Genomic DNA, 22,036 nt, shown 5'->3' on the forward strand with positions numbered 1-22,036 from the left:
CTTACTCCTGCCCATTATGCTATTGTTGTCATATATTTTACTTCTATATATTTTGTAAACACCACAATACATTGTTGTTGTTTTCTGCTTTAAGTATTAGTATTCGGGAAAAAAAAAAAAAAGGCTTTTATGCTTTTCTAGTGCTTTTATTCTTTCCAGCAGATAGATGTTTTCATTTGGGGTCTTTTATCTTTAACCTAAAAACATCCTGTAGTATTTGTGTGTATGTGAGTCTTCTGGCAACAAATTCTCTCACCTTTCGTCTGTCTGAAATGTCTTTATTTAATCTTGATTTTTGAAGAATATTTTCACGGGTATAGAATTCTAAATTGTCAAGGCATCTCCTCCCCAGCCTGCCCCGCCCCCAGCGTTTACAGATGTTACTTCATTGACTTCTGCCATTCAGTGTTGTGCTTAGAAGTCCGGCATTTTTCTTATTTATGCTCCTCTGGTTGTTTTAATATTCCTTTTTTTTTTGTTTTGAGCAGTTTGACTATGTGCCAAGTTTTGTTTTGTACTTTATTGCCTAGGATTTGCTATACTCCTTGAATCTGTGTGTTGATGTGTTTTGTCAGAAAATTTTCTTTTCTTTTTTTTGAGACAAGGTCTCACTTTCACCCAGGCTGGAGTGCAGTGGCATGATCAAAGCTCACTGCATCGTCAACCTCCTAGGTTTAAGAAATTCTCCCACCTCAGCCTCCCAAGTAGCTGGGACTACAGGCGCGTGCCACCACACCCAGCTAATTATTTTATTTTTCATAGAGACAAGGTCTCACTTTGTTGCCCAGGTTGGTATCAAGCTTTGGGCTCAAGCAGTCTTCCTGGTTCGGTCTCCTAAAGAGTTGTGATTACAGGCGTGAGCCACTGTACTTGGCCAGAAAATTTTCAGTAATTATCTTTTTATGTCCTAATTTTTTCTCCTTTCTCCTTCCAGAACTTCAGTGACATGTATATTAGACCATTTTATATAGTTTCATGTGTCTCTCATGGCTGTTTTTTTTTTTTCTTTTGTTTTTCATTACTTTGTGTCTGTACTTTAGTTTGAATACTTACTAATTGACCTATCTTCAAGGTTAGTGGTTCTTTCTTTGGCTTTGTCCAGTTTGCTGATAAGCCCATTCAATGAATTCTTAATTTCACATATTTTGATTTTTTTTAGTTCTAGTGTGTCCAATTGGTTCTTTTTAGAGATTCCTTTTTTCTGCTAAAATTCTGTATTTTTTCCTCTATTTTTTCTATCTTATAATCTATTCTTTTTTATACTTTGTAAATGTATTTTCAAATTCTTATCTGTTAATTATGACATCTGGGTCATCTATAAGTTTGTTTTGTTTGTTTTTTCTCTTGGTCATCAGCTACTTCTCATGACTTTGTTATTTTTTTGGTTCTGTTATGAAGTGACTATTTGGAGTCAGGGTCTTGCTCTGTTACCCAGGCTGGAGTACAGCAATGCAATCATGGCTCACTGCGGCCTCCAACTCCTGGGCTCAAGCAATCCTCCTACATCAGCCTTCTGAGTAGCTGGGACTACAGGCATGTACCACCACAACTGGCTAATTTTTTGTATTTTTAGTAGAGAGGAGGTCTTGTGATGTTACCCAGGCTGGTCTTGAACTCCTAGGCTCAAGCCATCCACTCACTTTGGCCTCCCAAAGTACTGGAATTACAGGCATAAGCCACTGCTCCAGGCCTATTTATTTATTTATTTTTAAAGGAATTTCAACTTTTAGATTCAAGGGGTACATGTGCAGGTTTGTTTCATGGGCATAATCATGATGCAGAAGTTTGAGGTATTATTGATCCCATCATGCAGGTACTGAGCATAGTACCCAATAGTTAGTTTTTCAGCCCTTGTTTCCTTCCCTCTCTCTTCCCCTTAGTAGTCCCCAGTGTCTGTTGTTGCCATTATTATGTTCATGAGTACCCAATGATTGCCTACCACTTATAAGTAAGAACATGCAGTATTTGGTTTCCTGTTCCTGTATGAATTTGCTTAGGAGAGTGACCTCCAGCTGTATCCATGTTGCTGCAAAGGACATGATTTTGTTCTTTTTTATGGCTGCATAGTATTCCATGGTATATATGTACATTTGCTTTATTCATTCTACTGTTGATGGGCACCTAGGTTGATTCCATGTCTTTGTTGTTGTGAATAGTGCTGTGGTAAACATAATGCATGCATGTGTCTCTTTGGTAAAACAATTTATTTTCTTTTGGATATATACCCAGTAATGGGATTGCTGGATCAAACAGTAGTTCTGTTTTAAGTGTTTTGAGAAATCTCTAAACTGCTTTCCATGGTGGCTGAACTAATTTGTATTCCTACCAACAACATAAGAGCATTCCCTTTTCTCTGCAGCCTTGCCAGCATCTGTTGTTCTTAACTTTTTAGTAATAGCCATTCTGACTGGTATGAGATAGTATCTCATGTACTTTTGATTTGCATTTCTCTAATGGTTAGTGATGTTGAACATTTTTTCATGTATTTGTTGGCTGCTTGCTTGTCTTTTGAGAAGTGTCTGTTCATATCTTTTGCCCATTTTTAAATGTTTTTCCCCCTGTTCAATTGTTTAAGTTCTTATCAATTCTGGATATTAGACCTTTGCTGGATGCATAATTTGTGAGTATTTTCTCCCATTCTGTAGGCTGTATGTTTTTTCTGTTGATAGTTTATTTTGCCATGCAGAAGCTCTCTAGTTTAAATAGGTCCCACTTGTCAATTTTTGTTTTTGTAGCAATTGCTTTTGAGGACTTAGTCATAAATCCCTTCCCAAGGCCAATGTCCAGAATGATGATTCCTAGGTTTTCTTCTAGGATTCTTATAGTTTGAGATCTTAACTTTTCAATCCATATTAATTTTTGTATATGGTGAAAGGTAGGGGTCCAATAATTCTTCTATATGTGGCTAGCAAGCCATCTTAGCACTATCGATTGAATAGGGAGCCTTTTCTCCATTGCTTTTGTCCACTTTGTTGAAGATCAGGTGGTTGTAGGTGTGCAGCTTTATTTCTGGGTTCTCTAGTCATTCTATTAGTCTGTGTCACTATTTTTGTACCAGTAACTTACAGTTTTAGTTACTGTAATCTTATAGTTTGAAGTTGGGTAATGTGATTCCTCTGGCTTTGTTCTTTTTGCTTAGGATTGCTTTGGCTATTCAGGTTCTTTTTTGGTTCCATCTGAATTTTAGAATAATTTTTTTCTAGTTCTGTGAAAAGTAATCATGGTAGCTTGATAGGAATAGCAATGAATCCATAGATCGCATTGGGCAGTATGGCCATTTTAACAATATTGATTCTTCCAGTCCATGAGCATGGGATGTTTTTCCATTTGTGTCATCTGTGATTTCTTTCAGCAGTGTTTTGTAGTCCTCCTTGTAGAGATCTTTACCTCTTTGGTTAGATGTATTCCCAGGGTGTGTGCATGTATGTGTGTGTGTATGTCTATTGTAAATGGAGTTGCTTTCCTTTTTTTTTTTTTTTCTGATAAAGAGTCTCTGTTGCCCAGACTGGAGTGCAGTGGTGCAATCTCTGCTTACTGCAGCCTCCCGAGTAGCTAGGATTACAGGTGCATGCCACTACCGCCCAGCTAATTTTGTATTTTTAGTAGAGATGGGGTTTCACCATGTTGGCCAGGCTGGTCTCGAACTTCTGACCTCAAATGATCCACCCGCCTCAGCCTCCCAAAGTGCTGAGATTACAGACGTGAGCCACCACACCTGGCTGGATTGCATTCTTGATTTGACTTTCAGCTTGAATGCTATTGGTGTGTGGAAATGCTACTGATTTTTGTACATTGGTTTTGTTCCTGAAACTTTACCAAAGTCGTTTATCAGTTTCAGGAGCCTATTGGCAGAGTCTTTAGGGTTTTCTAGGCATAGAATCATATGGTCAGAGAAGACAGATAGTTTGACTTCTTTTTCTATTTGGATGCCTTTTATTTCTTTCTCTTGCCTGATTGTTCTGGCTAGGACTTCCAACTTTAAGTTTTGATTGTATGTTAAACATTGTATATAACATAATTATACAGGCTAAGGTGTTTTGTTCGTTTGTTTGTTGTTTTTTGTTTTTTTGAGACGGAGTTTCGCTCTTGTTGTCCAAGCTGGAGTGCAGTGGCACAATCTTGGCTGACTGCAAGCTCAGCCTCCTGGGTTTAAGCGATTCTCCTGCCTCAGCCTACTGAGTAGCTGGGATTACAGGTGCCCGCCACCATGCCCGGATAATTTTTTGCATGTTTAGTAGAGACAGGGCTTTGCCATCTTGGGCAGGCTGGTCACGAACTCCTAACCTCAGGTGATCCGCCCACCTTGGTCTCCCAAAGTGCTGGGATTACAGACGTGAGCCACCGCACCTGGCCAGGTGGTATTATTTTCCTGCAGAAAAATCATGGGTTTTTTCCCCCTATTTCAGGTAGCTAGGTTGCATTGCTAATCAGTTCAATTGAGAGTTGACCTAAGTCAGAGTTTTGTTACAGCATTATTGAGCTGTGGTTTACTTCTGGTTTCAAATGTCTTCAGAGTAAGAATTGTCCTGCCATATGATTGGCCCTTCCCTGTAGTAGGATTTTGGGATCTAAGCATTCTGAAACTAAAGACATCTCTCTGTGTGTCTTTCCAGCTGAGCCCTTGGTCTCTTGTGTCACTACATGCTGAGCAAAAGCATGGATAGTGGGGAGAACCAGCTTGGCATTTGGGCTCCTCCAAATTCAAATATGTCGCATAAGCCCACACAACCATTAAAATCTCTATTGGTTTCTTCTTACTTTGGCTATGTCCTTCTGTCTATAGCAGGCCCAATCCAATATCTACCATGTCCAGACTTAGAAAATGTCCCTGGGGTGAAAACAGCTGTTGCTTTGTACTTACCTAGGAAAGGCTCATCATCCCTTTCTGAAACTGAGTTCTTTTATATTTATTTGCATCCAAAGTACTTCTATGTGTTTAAATTTTTTATAATTTTAAAAACCTACTTGTTTATTTCTGGTTACTACAGTGTGAAGGATTGTCTGGCATGTCTTTCTATATCCTAACCAAAAGTGAAATTCTGGGAAACACTATTAAAAGGAGTTGTTTTCATGCAGCATACACCCAGTGCTATGAAGTTATGATCATTCATAACTTATAAGAGGGAAGACTAATATATTAAAAGTGTTTTGAGTCTATACGTTTCTCCTCTTGATTTGAAAAAATAATAAAGTTTTAAGAAATAATAAACAATTAAGATTTTTTACTAGCAAATCTAAAATCTACACTTGTAAGACAGGTATGACATGATTTATAATATTGTGTGGTAGAAATGCATTACTTTTTTTTTTTTTCAGGAATTTTTAGAATGTGCTCATGAAGCCTGCAATGTACATAATCTTCAGCCTGTTAAATTTTTTCTTGAAAAAATAATTCAAACATATGAAATGATGATTGTTAGACATGGGTAAGATTATATATTGCTATAGTTAGATGTTATTTCTTGATTAAACTGTTAAAACAACTAAAATCCATGAACCAAAGACTTGGCAAACTGATTAGGTGAGCTTGAGAGCAACCCCCACCCACCCCCCAGCCCCTCAGTGGCTTAAAAGGCAAAGGTTTATTTCTCATACTACATGTCCAACAAGGGTTGGTAAGAAGTGCTCATTCAGTGACCTAGCACTAATAAACACCACCATTTGCATAAAAACATACTCTTCCCTTCCCAGGGAGGCACCTAAAAGTTCTAATCAACTTTTTTTTTTTTTTTTTTTTTTTTTTGAGGCAGAGTCTTGGTCTGTCACCCGGGCTGGAGTGCAGTGGCAAGATCTTGGCTCACTGCAACTTCCACCTCCTGGGTTCAAGTGATTCTCTTGCCTCAACCTCCTGAGTAGCTGGGACTACAGGGGCATGCCATCACACCCAGCTAATTTTGGTAGTTTTAGTAAAGACAGGGTTTTGTCATGTTGGCCAAGCTGGTCTTGAACTCCTGAACTCAAGTGATCCACCCACCTTGGCCTCCCAGTGCTGGGATTACAGGCATGAGCCACCCGGCCCATATTAATTCTTCATGGGTTTTAATAATATGATACAACAACCCTACCCTTGATTTGATCCTTGATGCCAAACCAAGTTTTAATAGATTTTTGTTTAAAGATTTTCTTAATTTTATCTTTTACCAGTTGCGAATGAGAATAACTTGATACATCCAATTCTAGAAGTCCCTGAATTTCTGGACTCCCTCTTTCACTCCTGCTTGCAAACTGGCCATGTTTTTTTTCTGGGCTCATTTCTTTGTTATAGTTCTTTTTTAAATGAAACTAGTACCTGCCATTATATACTAATAACATTCTGTTTACTATCTTTTTCACCTGAAATTCTAATTTCCTTAGGTAATTAGCTATCTTCCAGGTAATCTCAAGGAATACAATTACCAAATGTTTCATCATTCATTGCATAACAATAATTGTCCATATCTTAGGTTCTGATAACAGTTAATTTGTCACTCATAACCTGGCCTTTAAGCCAATGCCATAGTAGGTTTTTTAAAATTATTATTATTATGGCAAGAACACCCTCCCCCCTTCTAGGTACCAATTTCTGTTATTAAGGATGGGCAAGGATATTCTGTAAGAACTGTCAACACCCAAATGTTAATGATTTAAAAAACAAAGATTTATTTCTCATTTATACACAGTAGGTTACGAGGGCAGCCCTGCTCATTATGACCACTCAGGGCCCAGGCTGTTAGAGTAAGCACTAACATTGTGGGTCACAGCCATGCTAGAGGGAAAAGGGAGCTCTGTGAGGTCTCTAGCTGGCAATTACCTATCCCCGCTTGGAAGTAATGCCCTTCATTTCCATTTATTACTCATTGGTTAGAACTAGTTACCTAGTCTTTCCACAAGAGGGCCAGAAATCCTATATGTGCCAGGAGGGAGGAGATCCAGAAATAGTTGGTAAAGAACACTAACAGTTTTATGGCAAATGAAGACTTTGGGAATATAAATCTTTCCCATTTCACTCCTTAGGGGGCTTCGGGTTTGTTTTTTTTAAGAGTACACAGATATTAAGTTTTCATTGCCATTTGAAGATTCTTTATTACATTCCCTTTTGGAGAAAATATTAGTGTGAAGAGTTTGATTTAGAGTCAACCAGTTCAGAAATTAAATATGTTTTCTTCATGTCTGAGAAAAATTCATATGCTTTCAAAAATTATAAGTAGTAATTATCACAGGGTAAAGTTTTATATACTGATATAAATTATTTAACTTTTTAAAGACTCTTATTGTATAATTATTTCTTTTCCTTCATAGTTTTATGTTAGTAGGAGAGCCTTTTGCTGCTAAGACAAAAGTTCTGCATGTGCTGGCGGATACGCTAAGTTTAATGAATGAACATGGCTATGGAGAGGAAGAAAAGGTCATTTATAGAACTGTAAACCCCAAATCTATTACTATGGGCCAACTTTTTGGACAGTTTGACCCAGTGTCTCATGAGGTAAACTAAATATAAGTATTCCCAACTCTCTTATGGGAAGTGCGTGTTAAAACAAGAAATGTGAAGTATTTTCATAGTTTCACTCCTAAATCCAATTTTATGAGTCAAGCTTTCTAATTCTTTTTTTCCCCTCAGTGGACTGATGGTATTGTGGCTAACACTTTTAGAGAATTTGCCTTATCAGAAACATCTGACCGGAAATGGGTTGTATTTGATGGTCCTATTGACACTTTGTGGATAGAGAGCATGAACACAGTATTGGATGATAATAAAAAGGTAAATCATGATCAAAAGAGAAGCAGATTCAGCCATGATTAAGCATTTTATATGTTTAACAATTAATCAACTAAGACTCTATTTAAAATAAAGGATGCAGCAAGTTGAGTAGGTTTATAAATTCTCTTTTCAATGAAAACTGTGCTATAGTAAGTCCTTGGCTTAATTTTTTTTATAGAATGAAAGTATAGTGTATTAAAATTACTGTGTTAGCCAGAAGACATAGTAATCTAGGGTGAGAATAAGTTGTTAAGAGACTTCAGTCTTATGGTTTCTTATAGAACTTTAATATTTTAGGATAAAATAACAAAAGCCTAATTCCTTTTGAAAACATGGAATGCTTCAGTGTTTATATATAGTATATCACCTTAGGCGCTATGAGATATACAAAAGAACTAGAAAGTGAAAGTATTATATTTATTTTAATTGAGAGACAACATATATAAGGTATAATATGTATACCAATTTCAAGTGTAGATTCTATGATTTTCTAAATGTGTTTGTACACTCACATAATTATCACCCAAAAAATGACACATGAAATTTCCTATACCCTACAAGTTTCACTCATGTTCCTTCCTAGTTTGTTTATCTTCCTCTAGAGATAATCACTCTTCTGACTTCTATGATGAATTAGTTTTGCCAACTCTTGAACTTCATATATTGGAATCATACTCTTTAGTGTTTTTTTTAAATCAATGTATGTGTGATGTTCATATTGTTGTAGTTCAGTTTTGTTAACTTATTTCTTTTATGTCTATATTAGTATCCTAGTGTGTGAATGTATCACAAATTATTTCTGTACTTACATGAAATGACTGCCCTACTAAATAAGCAAACTCGTTTAATTAGCATTTAAAGATATACTCAAGGCCGGGCTCGGTGACTCATGCCTGTTATCCCAGCACTTTGGGAGGCTAAGGCAGGTGGATCATTTGAGGTCAGGAGTTCAAGATCAGCCTGAGCAACATGGTGAAACCCTGTCTCTACTAAAATACAAAAAAAAAAAAAAAAAATTAGCTGGGTGTGGTGGCGCACGCCTATAATCCCAGCTACTCAGGAGGCTGAGGCGGGAGAATCACTTGAACCCAGGGGCAGAGGTTGCAGTGAACCGAGATCACACCACTGCACTCCAGTCTGGGCGACAGAGTGAGACTCCATCTCAAAAAAAAAAAAAAAAAGATATACTGAAGTACTTTGTCATAGGCGATTAGTCATTCACATTCCTTCTTTCATTCATTCAGTAATATTGGTTGAGCTGAGGGTGGAAAGTAAATGAAGAAACAGGAAGGTTATTCTAATTGTAGAGTGAAGTCTAAGGGTTCAGAGCCGAGTGGATGGATTGTCTCTTACTGCATGAGAAGGAATTATGAAAAGACAGTTATAGGTGAGTGTATAGATTTGATCGTGGAAATTTGAAGGCAGATCCTTCTGATGATTTCTCTTTTCTTCGTGAAGTGATGGGTCTTGGTTCTTTGCAAAATTGAGGATAAAGGGAGAGACTTAAATTAGCCATTGTGAAAGATGGGAAAGAGAGCTATCTAGGAAAACATAGAAGGATTTCTGGCTAGCACTGAGAGCCTGATTGAGTAGAAGACCATAAGTTATTATTAGTAGTACCAAGGTCTGCCTTTGTGAGATACTCTCTGCCAGTCTAAGCAGCTTAGGCGTAGGTAATATTACAGGCCTGGAAATATAGTAAGACTTTAAAGATATTGACATGAGAATGGTAGAAGCACTAGACCACAGGACAGAAGCTGCCTAATGAAAGAAGTGAAAACATCAGGAATGTGAAAAATCTTGTGAAAATGAGCAAGTATAGTAGGAGACAATGAATGAAATAACTGGATGGATTGGAGGCTGTGGGCAGAGACTGAGATACTTGAATTTAATATTTCAGAATTGTGTAGTATTTCTGGAGATAAGGTCCCAGATACATAAAGTGGACAGCTGGAGTGGAGCAAGGTGGTCAAGAATCTGATGGGCTGCTGTGTTGAGATTCTCAGTCTTTATAAACACCAGATCAGGCCAGAGTTATAGTAGAGAAAGAGATTAGGCCAAGTTCCAAGGACTTTAGCTATTGAGGAGGGAATCATTGGGTGCTGTTGAGCGGCAGGAAAAAAAGCAGGGGTTGTCAAGGATTGTAACTGGGGTGGAATGGAAGTAGTTGGGAAACAACACAGGGCAGTGAGGAGAATGCTGACCCTGCCTTTCAAATTTGTGGAGAGTTAGGAGGATGTCTGCTGAAATAATCTGGTCAAAGATTGAAAGTATTCTAGATGAGTACGTCCAGTAGAACTTTTTGCAATACTGCAACTATCTGCGTTCTCTGAGAAGGTAGCCACTAGCCACATGTGGCTACTGAGCATTTGAAGTGTGGCTTAGTGCAGTTGAAGAACTGAATTTTAAATTGTATTTAGTTTTGGTTAAAATTAAATATAAATAGCCACATATGGCTAGCAGCTACCATATTGGACAATCCACCTCTAGATCATTCATTTATTTTACAGCTAAGAAATGGAATCCACAAATCTTAAATTTCTCATTGTTGACATGTGATTAGATAGGGGCAAAACTGGAACTAAAAGTGATGATTGTAAAAGCAGAAAGGAAGCACTGAAAACTAAATGTAGAAGAATTTAAAAGACTTAGTAATAAGTTAATTTAGGTATCAAGTTAATAATAATTATTAATACTATTAAAAGTTAATGATAATTCCAAAGGTGCAAGCCAAACAGATTGAGGAGATAGGATGGCTTTAATAATAGACAAGATAGAAATTCGAGGGAAAGGAAACAGTGGATAAATTCAGTTTTTGACATGTTTGATAAAAGAAGAAATGTTTTAGATTAAGAGAGACCAAGGAGACATAAAAAACTCAAGGCATAGTCTTGGATTGAATTTTGCTTTCAACTGAGGAAATTTGAATATTGACTGAGTATTAGATGATAATAAAGAATTATTTATTTTGTTAGGTGTGATAGTGTTATTGTGATTACATAGGAAATATACTTATTTTTTGGAGACATTGGCACTTGGATGTGAAATGCCATGATGTCTATAATGCTCTTTAAAATGTTTTTTTAAAAAGGCAATGGCAGTATGGCAAAATCTTAACATTGATTAAATCTAGGAGCTGGGTATATGAGTACTCATGCTATTCTCTATTTTATGTTTTTTAATTTAATAAAAAGGTCTATGGTCACTTTATAAATTCAGGAGTATTTCACTTAATTTTCTTAATAGCTGATATTTGTATAGGATTTTATAGGTTTTGGACTTTGTCTTATAGTCCCCCTTCCCACAGTTATACAAGAGAGATATTATCCCTGTTTTATAGATGAAGAGACTGAGACTCGGAGATGTTAAGTATTTGCTTAACAGTAATAATTAACAGGGCTAGACCTAGAATTAAGATTTTCTGGCTTCCATTCTAATTCTTAGTCAATTATATCACAGGAGCTACTTTATCTTATACATAGTATAAATTGTTATTTGAGAAGCTTGAAATTTTAAAAAATAAATGTTTGAAAAATAATTGCCTTTAGCTTTGCCTTATGAGTGGAGAAATCATTCAGATGTCCCCCCAAATGAGCCTCATCTTTGAAACAATGGACCTTTCCCAGGCGTCTGTAAGTTCATAATTTAATACAATAGCAGTTTGTTCATTTCTTCATTCTTTAATTTAGCCAATAAGTATTTTTTATTATATGTCAGAAAATGGGTTAGGCGCTGGGAATACAAAGATGAATAAGACTCAGTTTATACTTGTTTAGGGAGAATGAGAAGCATGTTAATAAATAATCCCAATACATAGCTACATGTTAGTGCTTTAAGAGTGTGAAGAGGATGGCTGGGCATGGTGGCTCACGCCTGTAATCCCAGCACTTTGGGCAGATCACCTGAGGTGGGAAGTTCGAGACCAGCCTGACCAACATGGAGAAACCCCGTCTCTACTAAAAACACAAAATTAGCCAGGTGTGGTGGTGCATACCTGTAATCCCAGCTACTCGTGAGGCTGTGGCTGGAGAATTGCTTGAACCCAGGAGGCGGAGGTTGCAGTGAGCTGAGATTGCGCCATTGCACTCCAGCCTGGGCAACAAGAGCGAAACTCCGTTTCGAGGAAACAAAAAAAGTGTGGAGAGGAGTGAGCATCTGTGAGGAGGATGGATAGAGGAGCAGCATGGAAGGTAACTGAGTGTTTGGTCTGATTTTGAGGAAGATGTAAGATTTCTCCAGGGAGATTGGATTTGGAAATCCTAGGCATTTCCAAATCAAGATAATGTTTAAAGATATGGAGCCTTTACATGTCTGGGGAACTGAACTGCAAATAGTTTTCTGTATGGGGAACGTCTAGACTGTGTGAAGCTCTGTGAGGCAGATGGGAGCTAGATTATGAAGGATCTCATAAGTCATCCTAAGAAGTAGTTGATAATTGCCAGGTGCCACTGGTATAAAAGCAACAGTGCAAAAAGAAAATTGTGTCTTTTTTTCCCTAGCCTGCCACTGTAAGCCGTTGTGGTATGATTTATTTGGAGCCCTCACAGTTAGGATGGGAACCGCTTGTGTCTTCTTGGTTGAATTCACTGAAAGGACCTCTGTGTGAACCAGAACATCAAGCTCTTCTGAAAGGGCTTTTTGCCTGGTTAATACCACCCTCTTTAAAGCAGCGTAAGAAAAAATGCAAGGTAATCCTGTGATTCTCTGAGCTATTCAAGTTTCTTTGTTTCCATTCAACTTGACTAAGTCTAAAGTCACAGTGGTTGGTAGAATGAATAACTAAAACCAGTTTGTCCAGAGGCATTTACTATCCACTGTTGATTTTATATTGCTCAAGTTATAGCCAAATAACTCAGGGGTTGAATTTATTCCCGCTAAACTATTTGTGTACAACCATAGTGTCTGAAGCTTTACAAATTCTAATTACTTTTTGTATTTCAAATTATTTTAAATATGTGCCTCTAAAAACTCACTTGTATATTTAGTGAGTTTATGAGTTATTTAATATTTAGTATTTTATGAGAAAACTTTACATATTGTATTAGCTTCCCAGGGCTGTCATAACAAATTGACACAAACTTGATGGCTAAAGCTACAGACACAGTGGCTCACTCCTATAATCCCAGCACACTTTGGGAAGCCGGGGTGGGCGGATCACTTGAAGTCAGGAGTTTGAGACTAGTCTGGCCAATATGGTGAAACCCTGTCTCTACTAAAGATATAAAAATTAACCAGGCATGGTGGTGCATGCCTGTAATCCCAGCTACTCAGGAGGCTGAGGCAAGAGAATCACTGGAAGCCAGGAGATGGAGGTTGCAGTGAGCCAGGATCACGCCACTGCACTCCAGCTTGGGCAACAGAGCGAGACTCTGTCTCAAAACCCCCAAAACCCAGAAAACACCCCAAAACCAGAAATTGACTCTCTCACAGTTCTGGAGACCAGAAGTCCGAAATCAGGATGTTTGTAGGGCTATACTTCCTCAGAAGCTCTAAGGGAGACTCTTTCCTTACCTCATCCAGATTCTGGTAACCTCAGGTGTTCCTTTGCTTGTGGCTACATAACTGCAACCTCTTCTCTTCTATGTTCACATGGCCTTCTTTTTTTTTAATTTTTAAATTTTATTTATTTTTGAGACAGAGTCTTGCTCTGTCACCCAGGCTGGAGTGCGTGGCACAATCTTGGCTCACTGCAACCTCTGTCTCCCAGTTGAAGCAGTTCTCCTGCCTCAGCCTCCCGAGTAACTGGGATTACAGGCACGTGCCACCACACCCAACTTTTTAAATATTTTTAGTAGAGACAGGATTTCTCCATGTTGACCAGGCTGGTCTTGAACTCCTGACTTCAGTTGATCCACCCACCTTGGCCTCCCAAAATTCTGGGATTACAGGCATGAGCAATTACACCTGGCCAATCTTCACATGGCTTTCTACTTCACATGTCTCTTCTCCATGTGACACTTAAAAGGACTTAGATGTAGCACCCACCAGATAATCCAGAATGATGTCTTCCTCCTGAGATTTTTAACTTAATTGCTTCTTCGGAGACCTTTTTCCATATAAGATCACATTTATAGGTTCCTCAGATTAGAACATGGAAATATCTTTTTGGGGACCATTGTTCAACCACTACCACCATCACCTACACACACACACACACATATTAGCTTCTTACATGTAAATAAATATATTGATATAGAGAGGGGAAAAGAGATACTCGGTTTTATCATAAAATGTTTTAGGGATAGAAAAAAGTGCCATTTAAAAGAAAAAATGGACAATTTCCACTTTATGAAGAGTCTGTATAGTGTCTTCATAGAGAAAATAGACAAAGTCCCTTGCAGTTTTAAAGCTCTAATGCTGTATGTTGTAAATAATACATAATGGATTTTCTTCTCATAGTTCATTCTCATATAGTCAGTCCCCAGACCTTTTTTTTTTTTTTTTTTTTTTTTTTTTTTTGAGACAGAGTCTCGCTCTGTCACCCAGACTGGAGTGCAGTGGCACGATCTCGGCTCACTGCAAGCTCCGCTTCCCGGGTTCACGCCATTCTCCTGCCTCAGCCTCCCGAGTAGCTGGGACTACAGGCGCCCACCACCATGCCCGGCTAATTTTTTGTATTTTTAGTAGAGACGGGGTTTCACCGTGTTAGCCGGGATGGTTTCGATCGCCTGACCTCGTGATCTGCCCGCCTTGGCCTCCCAAAGTGCTGGGATTACAGGTGTGAGCCACTTTTTTTTTTTGAGATAGAGTCTTTGTCTCCCAGGCTGGAGTGCAGTGGCACTCCATCTTTCCTCCACCTTTCAGATTCAAGTGATTCTCGTGCCTGAGCCTCCCAGATAACTGGGATTACAGGCGCAATTACAGGTGCACACTACCACACCTGGCTAATTTTTGTATTTTTTTGTAGAGATGAGGTTTTACTGAGTTGGCCAGGCTGATCTTGAACTCCTGGCCTCAAGCATTCTGCCAACCTCAGCCTTCCAAAGTGCTGGAATTACAGGTGTGAGCCACTTGGCTCAGGCCCCAGGATCTATTGATTTTCTCTTCTTGATAATGTTTATATCTGTCTTCTTTCCATCCATGTTTCTGCAGCCACCTCCTCGCCCCACCCTTCCCGTTATAGTATCCCAGTTCTGACCATCATCACTTCCTACCTGAATCAATACAACAGAGCTGCTCTGGTCCAGTCTACATCCTGCTACAGAATGAAGTTTCCAAAACACAAATCCTTTCTGTCTATTCCTTTATTTAAAATCCTCCGTTGGAACTCTCTTCCTCTTGTAATTAAGTCCTGAAAACAGCATATAAAAACCTTTTAGGATCTGACTCTTGTCTATTTCTCAAGCCTGTTTTTGGGGCATTCCTCCTTCATACCCTATTTTCATAACCTACAGAATCCCCTTAATAATCTGTGTCTGCTCACATCTCCATTTCTTTGTATACATTCCCCTGCCTTGACTATCCTTCCCTTGTTCACCTGGCAAACTTATATTTTCCTTCTAAATTTGGCTCAGCTATTATTACTTCCTCCAGGAAGCCCTCCTTGATGTATCTGTCTCCCGTTTTCCTCTTTTTGCACTCACTCCAATTGTTTATCCTAAGCACTCTAGTAGCCTCCTCCTACCCTGAGACTTTCTCTGTCATATCATTATTATATTATTTTTGTCTATTTAATTTTAATATCACCCATTTTTAGGGATTCTGTCTTTTATTTCCATATCTCTTAGCTTGCCACATAGGTATAGTGCGTTTTTCATAAATGTTTGTTGAATAAATAAATGAATGAATGGCTCTTAGAGACTTCATTTCTGCTATCCTTAGAACATTGTTTATTCTCTTACAGTAGCTAGTTTTCATTTATCAGAGAATTTAGAATGTGTTATGTGCAATTGTACAGTTATGTATAATTGTGTAATATAATATGGGAAACTAAAATATTTGAGAAATGTTTTATCATGCCTACTTAAAGTTTTTAAGTTTAAATATTATAAAGACCTTATGAGGCTAGGTGTGGTGGCTCATGCCTGTCATCCCAGCACTTTGGGAAGCTGAGGCAGGAGGATTGCCTGAGTCTAGGAGGTTGAGGCTGCACTGAGCTGTGATCACACCACTGTACTCTAGCCTGGGCAACAGAGTGAGACCCTATCTTAAAAAAAAAAAATTAGCCTAGTGGTGTACACCTATAGTCCTAACTACTTAGGAGGCTGAGGTAGGAGGATCCCTTAAGCCCAGGAGTTGGAGGCTGCAGTGAGCTATGATTGTGCAACTGGACTCCAGCCTGGGTGACAGAGTGAGACCCCATCTCAAAAAAAAAAAAAAAAAAAGACCTTATTAAAACCATGTATGCCTTTATCAGTTTTTTAAAATAAAATGTTTATCTTCTTATTTTCTAATAAGATGAAAATTAAGAAAGTTATCTTATTTTCACCTTGCAGGAACTGATTCCTACCAGCAATAGCAATGTGGTTGTATCTCTCACACGCCTCTTTGAAGTGCTACTTTGTAATGTGGTAGAAAATGATCCTACTAGCAAGCACATTCGTGTTTGGATTATGGTTGGTTTTATACTTTATGTAGTTTTAAATTACAGAATAAATTATGCTTCTGGTACATGATGTTTATATTGAGAAAAACATGGTAAGATCTAAAGCTGTTTTTTTTTTTGGTGAGTATTAAAAGAATAGCTTGAGACACTAAAGTTGCCCTGACACCTGGTATTCTGATATTAAAAAGCACTTTAAAGAAATTAAAATGTCAGAAGGAACCAAAACTATCCTTTTTTTTTTTTTTTTTTGAGACAGCAGAATCTCACTCTGTCACCCAGGCTGGAATGCAGTGGTATGATCTCAGCTCACTGTAACCTCCACCCTTCTCCCCAAGGTTCAAGTGATTCTCCTGCCTCAGCCTCTCAAGTGGCTGAGATTACAGGTGCCTGCCACCATGCCTGGCTAATTTTTGTATTTTTAGAAGACACGTAGTTTCACCATCTTGGCCAGGCTGGTCTTGAACTCCTGACCTCGTGATCCAACTGCCTTGGCCTCCCAAAGTGCTGGTATTACTAGTGTGAGCCACCATGCCCGGCAACTATCCTGTTTCTTTGTTTTTGTTATTTTGTTGTTTGAGACGGAATCTTGCCCTGTTGCCCAGGCTGGAGTGCAGTGGTGTGATCTCGGCTCACTGCATCCTCTGCCTCCTGAGTTCAAGCGATTCTCCTGCCCCAGCCTCTTGAGTAAGCTGGAATTACAGGCGCATGCCACCAAGCCAAGCTAATTTTTTTTTATCTTTAGTAGAGATGGGGTTTCACCATGTTGGCCAGGCTGGTTTCAAACTCCTGACCTCAGGTGATCTGCCCATCTCGGTCTCCCAAAGTGCCAGGATTACAGGCGTGAGCCACCACGCCCGGCCAACTATCCTATTATTTATGAAAGATTACAATTTTATCAACAATGAGATGATGTAATATTAAACAAATTTGGACATTAGGTGAATTATTTTTATTAATTAATGTTAAACCAGCATGTAGACAACATAAAAGCTAGCTATGAAAGACCAGGAGTAGGCTGGGTGATGTGGCTCATGCTTGTAATCCCAAAACTAGTGTTTTAGCTTTCTTCCATATCTATCAGTGTTACCATTTATAAAAGTATCACGGGAATAGTTTACCTGTATAACCTTCAAGTTTCATTTTTCCTGAACATTTTATTCTGTTGGTAAACCCAAAACCTAAACCTTTTAAGTGGTTCAGAATCACTTCAAGAGAGTTATATAGATTGATACCTAGGTGAAATTTTTCTTTGAATATATATTTACTTTTGGACTAGATAAGGCATGTACCTAGAGTAAAATTCAAAAGGCAAAAGTGGGTTTTCCCCACTTTTCCATAGCAGTCCCCCAGCCACACTGAAGGCAGCTAATATTACCAGTGCCCTATATAGAATTCTAGAAGTATTTTATGCACACACTCTTTTACATGTATACATTTTAAAATACATTAGCATACATTATGTACTGATTTGCATCATTTCTCCATTGTAATATGTCATTTTCATATTAGTGCTTATAGAGTGACCTTCTTTTTTAACAGCTGCATGTATTTCAGTGTATTAGAATCCAATTAAGCGGACCATTATTGAAGAACAATTTGGGTTACTTTTGATCTTTTGCTATTACAAATAGTGCTGCAGTGAATATTCTTGTACATGTATCATTTTCACAGGTGGAAATGTATTTGAGTATAAACTCCCACAAGAGAAATTCCTAGGTTATTTGGGAAGGACATTTTATTTATTTATTTTTATTTTAAAAAATATTTTGTAGAGATGGGGTCTTACTATGTTGCCCAGGCTGGTCTCAAATTCCTGGCCTCAAGCAATCCTTCTACCTTGGCCTTCCAAAGCTTGGCCTTCCAAAGGGTTTACAGGTGTGAACCACTGTACGCCGCCAGTATGGGCATTTAAAATTTTGATAGAGGCTGGGCACGGTGTCTCATGCCTGTAATCCCAGCACTTTGGGAGGCCAAGGTGGGTGGATCACGAGGTTAGGAGATCGAGACCATCCTTGCTAACATGATGAAACCCCATGGTCATGGGTGCCTGTAGTCCCAGCTACTTGGGAGGCTGATGAAGGAGAATAGCTTGAACCTGGGAAGCAGAGGTTACAGTGAGCTGAGATCGCACCACTGCACTCCAGCTTGGGTGAGAGAGTGAGACTCCATCTTAAAATAGAAAAGAAAAAAAATTTTTTTTAATAGATATTGGGCCAGGCATGGTAACTTATGCCTGTAATCCTAGCACTCTAGGAGGCTGAGGTGGGTGGATTGCTGAGTCTAGGAGTTCAAGACCAGCCTGAGTAACATAGCAAAACCCCGTCTCTACTTAAAGAACAAAAACAAAAAATTAGTCAGGCTTTGTGGTGTACGTCTGTAGTCCCAGCTACTCAGGAGGCTGAGACACAAGAATCACCTGAACTGGGGAGGTCGAGGTTGCAGTGAGTTGAGATGGTGCCCCTGTTCTCCAGCCTGGGCAACCAGAGTGAGACCTTGTCTCAAAAAAAAAAAAAGAAAGACAGACATGTATTTTGATAAAAATTGCCAGAGAAATGACTATGTGGCTTAGCGGTGCTCCATTCCACTTTATTTACATTTATGACCTTGTTCAAGTAGGTTGAGCACATCCTAATATGTTGAATTTTGGTTACATTTCTTCTAAAATGCCTTTTAAAATAATTACTATAAGTTAACATTTTTCTCCACCAACAGGCTTGCTTTATATTCTCTTTGATTTGGTCGATTGGAGGAAGTTGTGATACAGATGGCCGTCATGTTTTTGATGCTTTCATACGATTAATCATACTGGGAAAAGATGAAGAAAACCCAGTGCCAGATTCTGTGGGTAAATGGGAATGTCCATTTGATGAAAAAGGTCTGGTCTATGACTACATGTATGAGGTATGATGTAAAAAGCTTGGTATGGTAAGATAAAATACAAAGGCTTGGATCAGCAGACAAAGCTCCTAGGTTTCTATCCTAGAGTTATTTTGACTCCTGTGGTGAGCTTTTTAAGCTCCCTTCTTTTTAGTTTCACCTCCCATAACTTGTGTATAAATAAAGTTGCTTTAATAATATTTTTATAATTTCATATTTAAATTAAATTTATTTTTCAATTTTATTAAATAAGTCCCCAAAGCATTTTTTAAACAGCAAGTATTTGAATAATTATTTGATTCATACAAATTTTATTTCATTCCCCATAAGATCTAGATAGAGCATTAGTTACAATTTCATCTAAATCTCAAGTTTCATGATAAGGAAGTAAACCTAAAAAGGTTAGTGACTAGCAGAGCCAGAACTTGACACAAGTTCTCCTGGTAGTGCAGGACCCTTTCCCCAAAACCATGCTAACACAGAATTTTAAGAATATGGCCAGAAAGAGACTTTCATCCTCATTAGCCATAGCAGGAAGTCAATAAAAGTGAAAAAGCGGTGGTAACACAAGAATATTCTTTAAGAATCGAAAATAAAGACCAAACTATCCAGCTTAGAGAAGGTAAAGGTCTCTAGGAAGGGGAAAGTGACAGTAGGGAAATGCTGTTTTTCTTAACCTTGTACATCTTTTGACCGTAAAATCTGTACATATATAATGTTGATAAAAATAAAAGCTAAAACTTAAGAAAATACAAATATGAATTCCTAAAGAAACATTCACCCAAACTTACAGTTACCACAATTCAAACATATAACATACATGTTCAGTTTGCTCAAAAATGGGAAAAGATTTTGAGATTCCAGCCACAGCTCTGAAATAGGGTCCTGGGGGCTACTTTGGCAGGTATTAAAACTTTTTTTACTTAAGAAATAGTGGAAGGGCTGGGGGTCTCCAGGGAGGGGTCAAAACAACCTGGAGAAGAAGATAATGGTTGGGGGTGGAGTGAAGATTGGGAGACACTCAGAGGTGTCAGGACAGCAGTTATTTAGCCAGAGATTCAGAAGAATTTCGATATCATAGCAATTAATACAGCTATGCTGATATATATCCTGATTGTTTCAGCCGGGATCAAAATGCCAAAGAGAATAATGTTAGAGAAACAAATATAGTGGTTTTATGTGATATTTTATTTTTAGTTAGATTATTGCTCATTTATTTTAAAATATAAAAAGGTAAAGCCAAAATCCAGGAAATTGTGACTTGAGGTACATTAGAGTGGCTTTCAGATAAATACTTGATGTGTGCAGAAGAACATCTTGAAGGCATTTGGGGAATATTGGAGTGTTAAGGAGACATAAAGGCAAAAGTATCTGAAATGTTAGATATGTTGAATATGTGATAATAAAAGTTATGTTTTTCAGGTTATTAAAAAGAAAAATTGAAAAAATATGTATTTTTTAAATTGAGTGGTGTTTTCATGAATGCTTATTTTATTAATCTGCTTATGACTTAAAATATGCTATATGTGTTCTTTTATATGAATGTAATATTTCATTAAAAGGGGGAAGACTAAAGTTTTTTAAAGCTAATTTAATAGTATAAGTGTTGAAAAGAGCCTTTCAGATACAGCAAGTGCATGGTTTTAATACTTTAAAACTTATATTTTCTTGTAGTTGAAAAACAAAGGTCGCTGGGTCCATTGGAATGAATTAATTAAAAATACTAATTTAGGAGATAAACAAATCAAGATTCAAGATATCATAGTCCCTACGATGGACACAATTAGATATACGTTTCTAATGGATTTGAGTATTACCTATGCAAAGTAAGGAACTCTGCTATAAACAAGCATTTTGAATGTAAAAGTACCATTTTAATAGGATTATGGCAAATTTTGAAGTATTTAAGATCATCCTTTTTCAGATAACTGAAATCCTGGGGGACTTGTTGATATGTTGAAAGTGACATCTGTTGCTATTGGCAAACCTGGAATGCATATTTCCCATTGCCCACTCCAAAGCCCTTGCCATCATACTTTGCTGCCTCATAAGTCACCTTACATTTTTGATTTGTAACAGCACACTGAAAGTCTGCTGTAGTGTTACTGTTAAAAAGGTATGCAGTCTACTTAAAGATTCAGTGTACTCCTGAGACATCAAAGTAACCATGATCCACATTCTCGTATTACATTTAGCATTTTCAGGTATGTCCTATGCTAGTTCTGGATTCTACAACTTAAGATGAGTATTAAAAACTCAGAAGAGTCCATCAAAAATAAAGACACATGAAACTGATCAAAAGCCTAGATATGTACTGTTTGCATATCCATACCGACTTTCTTAATAACATTTAATAGTTACTTTTCTTTTAAAACACTAGGCATAATTTATAATTCATACTATTTAAACTAAACAAGTTTATATAATCATAAATGTCATTTTTTGATAAAGAACCTGTTTCTGAATGCATTCTGTGACCAATTTTACCTTGTTTAAAAAAAAAAGGAAAAATAGCTTATGAGGGAAAATTAGTTTACCCCTATTTTGTGTCCGTAGTTGCATTTTTGCATTTAGAAGCTAAGCAAGGAAGACGGTTGCCAATTCTGTGACATTTCTAGTATAGCAGTTCTTTTTTTTATTTTTATTTTTTAGACAGGGTCTCACTCTGTCACCCAGTCTGGAGTACAGAGGTGCAATCACGGCTCACTGCAGTCTTGACTTCCCAAGCTCTCGCAACCCTCCCACCTCAGCCTCTCAAGTAGCTGGGACTATAAGCATGCACCACTATGCCTGGCTTTTTTTTTTTTTTTTTTTTTTGGGTAGAGACAGGTTGCCCAGACTCATCTTGAACACCTGAGCTCAAGCAAACCACCCGC

General features: G+C 37.8%; 1 protein-coding gene across 12 annotated transcripts in view; it reads left to right on the forward strand.

Annotated features, from left to right (window-relative positions):
- Positions 1-22,036, forward strand: part of DNAH12 (dynein axonemal heavy chain 12) — a 247,789-nt gene that overhangs the window by 116,147 nt on the left and 109,606 nt on the right. For 11 of the 12 annotated variants that reach the window (XR_012090615.1, XM_073010001.1, XM_073010007.1 and 8 more), the window contains 8 exons: positions 5,317-5,426; positions 7,279-7,462; positions 7,598-7,738; positions 11,287-11,370; positions 12,238-12,426; positions 16,174-16,293; positions 18,996-19,184; positions 20,835-20,986. Coding sequence is in view for 10 of the 12 variants with exons in the window: in XM_073010001.1 (XP_072866102.1) it covers positions 5,317-5,426; positions 7,279-7,462; positions 7,598-7,738; positions 11,287-11,370; positions 12,238-12,426; positions 16,174-16,293; positions 18,996-19,184; positions 20,835-20,986 (1,169 nt within the window). In the remaining 2 variants the exon portion in view is untranslated. The remainder of the gene's footprint in view (positions 1-5,316; positions 5,427-7,278; positions 7,463-7,597; positions 7,739-11,286; positions 11,371-12,237; positions 12,427-16,173; positions 16,294-18,995; positions 19,185-20,834; positions 20,987-22,036) is intronic. The other variant, XR_012090616.1, reaches the window with a different exon arrangement.

The sequence above is a fragment of the Chlorocebus sabaeus genome, chromosome 22 (assembly GCF_047675955.1).
Source record: "Chlorocebus sabaeus isolate Y175 chromosome 22, mChlSab1.0.hap1, whole genome shotgun sequence".
In the NCBI taxonomy this organism is placed as follows: Eukaryota; Metazoa; Chordata; class Mammalia; order Primates; family Cercopithecidae; genus Chlorocebus; species Chlorocebus sabaeus.